This window comes from Buceros rhinoceros, unplaced genomic scaffold (assembly GCF_000710305.1).
Source record: "Buceros rhinoceros silvestris isolate BGI_N320 unplaced genomic scaffold, ASM71030v1 scaffold3316, whole genome shotgun sequence".
Classification (NCBI taxonomy): Eukaryota; Metazoa; Chordata; class Aves; order Bucerotiformes; family Bucerotidae; genus Buceros; species Buceros rhinoceros.
Genome location: NW_010419124.1, coordinates 31,685 through 32,757, shown reverse-complemented (window position 1 = coordinate 32,757; position 1,073 = coordinate 31,685). Strand labels below are relative to the sequence as shown.

At 48.4% G+C, this 1,073-nt stretch overlaps 1 protein-coding gene across 1 annotated transcript in view; it reads left to right on the top strand.

Annotated features, from left to right (window-relative positions):
• Nucleotides 1-1,073, top strand: part of GPR21 (G protein-coupled receptor 21) — a 1,712-nt gene extending 639 nt beyond the window's left edge. Inside the window, exon 2 of the mRNA XM_010138764.1 lies at nt 1-1,073. Within this exon, the coding sequence (XP_010137066.1) occupies nt 1-707 (707 nt within the window). The 3' untranslated portion in view covers nt 708-1,073.

Sequence of the window (1,073 nt, the reverse complement as noted above, 5' to 3'; positions counted from 1 at the left end):
GCGTCTCCATGGCGTCTTTGGCGTGCATTAGTATTGACAGATACATTGCCATCACAAAGCCGCTGACCTACAACACGCTCGTTACCCCATGGAGACTTCGCATCTGCATACTGATCATCTGGCTGTACTCCTGCCTGGTCTTCTTACCCTCCTTCCGCTGGGGAAAGCCTGGATATCACGGGGATGTGTTTCAGTGGTGTGCCAATTCCTGGAACACCGATCCCTATTTCACCCTCTTCATTGTGGTGATGCTCTATGCCCCAGCCGCCTTCATTGTCTGCTTCACTTACTTCAACATCTTCCGCATCTGCCAGCAGCACACCAAGGAGATCAACGAGAGGCGAGTGCGCTTCAGCTCTCAGGATGGGGAGGCTGGGGAGGCGCAGCCCTGCCCGGACAAGCGCTATGCCATGGTTCTCTTCCGCATCACCAGTGTCTTCTACATCCTCTGGTTGCCCTACATAATCTATTTCCTGCTGGAGAGCTCCAATGTCTATAGTAACCGTGTTGCATCCTTCTTGACCACTTGGCTTGCCATTAGCAACAGTTTCTGCAACTGTGTCATTTACAGTCTCTCCAACAGTGTCTTTCAGAAGGGGCTTAAGCGTCTCTCGGGGGCTATTTGTGCCTCTTGCGCTAGACAGAGGGTAGCTAAGGACTCCTCTACCTCTAGGAGCAAAAGATCTTCCAATGGATGTCATGTCTAGACACCTGGCAGCTGGACTGGGAAGTGCAGGGACAATTCTGTAAATTGCAAAATAAGTTAAATATGATTTTAAGATGTCCAGATTTGCAAAAAGGTTTCTGAGAAATGCTGCTGACAAAGAAGAATCAGGAGCACATATCATTGTGGTTTCACTTTAAAAAATGGTTGCTGTGGAGGAGGCCGGGGAGTTTCACCTCCATCTTCATTTTTAAGAATAAAGCTGTATCTTGACGCTTACCTCTCCAGCTGGTGTGACTGAATGGAGTGGGTGTCTGAGAGCTCCAGCAAAATGTAGTCTTTCTTACAGCTTTACTGGGTTCTTTCGAGATTCGTGCTTCACATGTAAAGGATAGATCTGAAGTGGAAA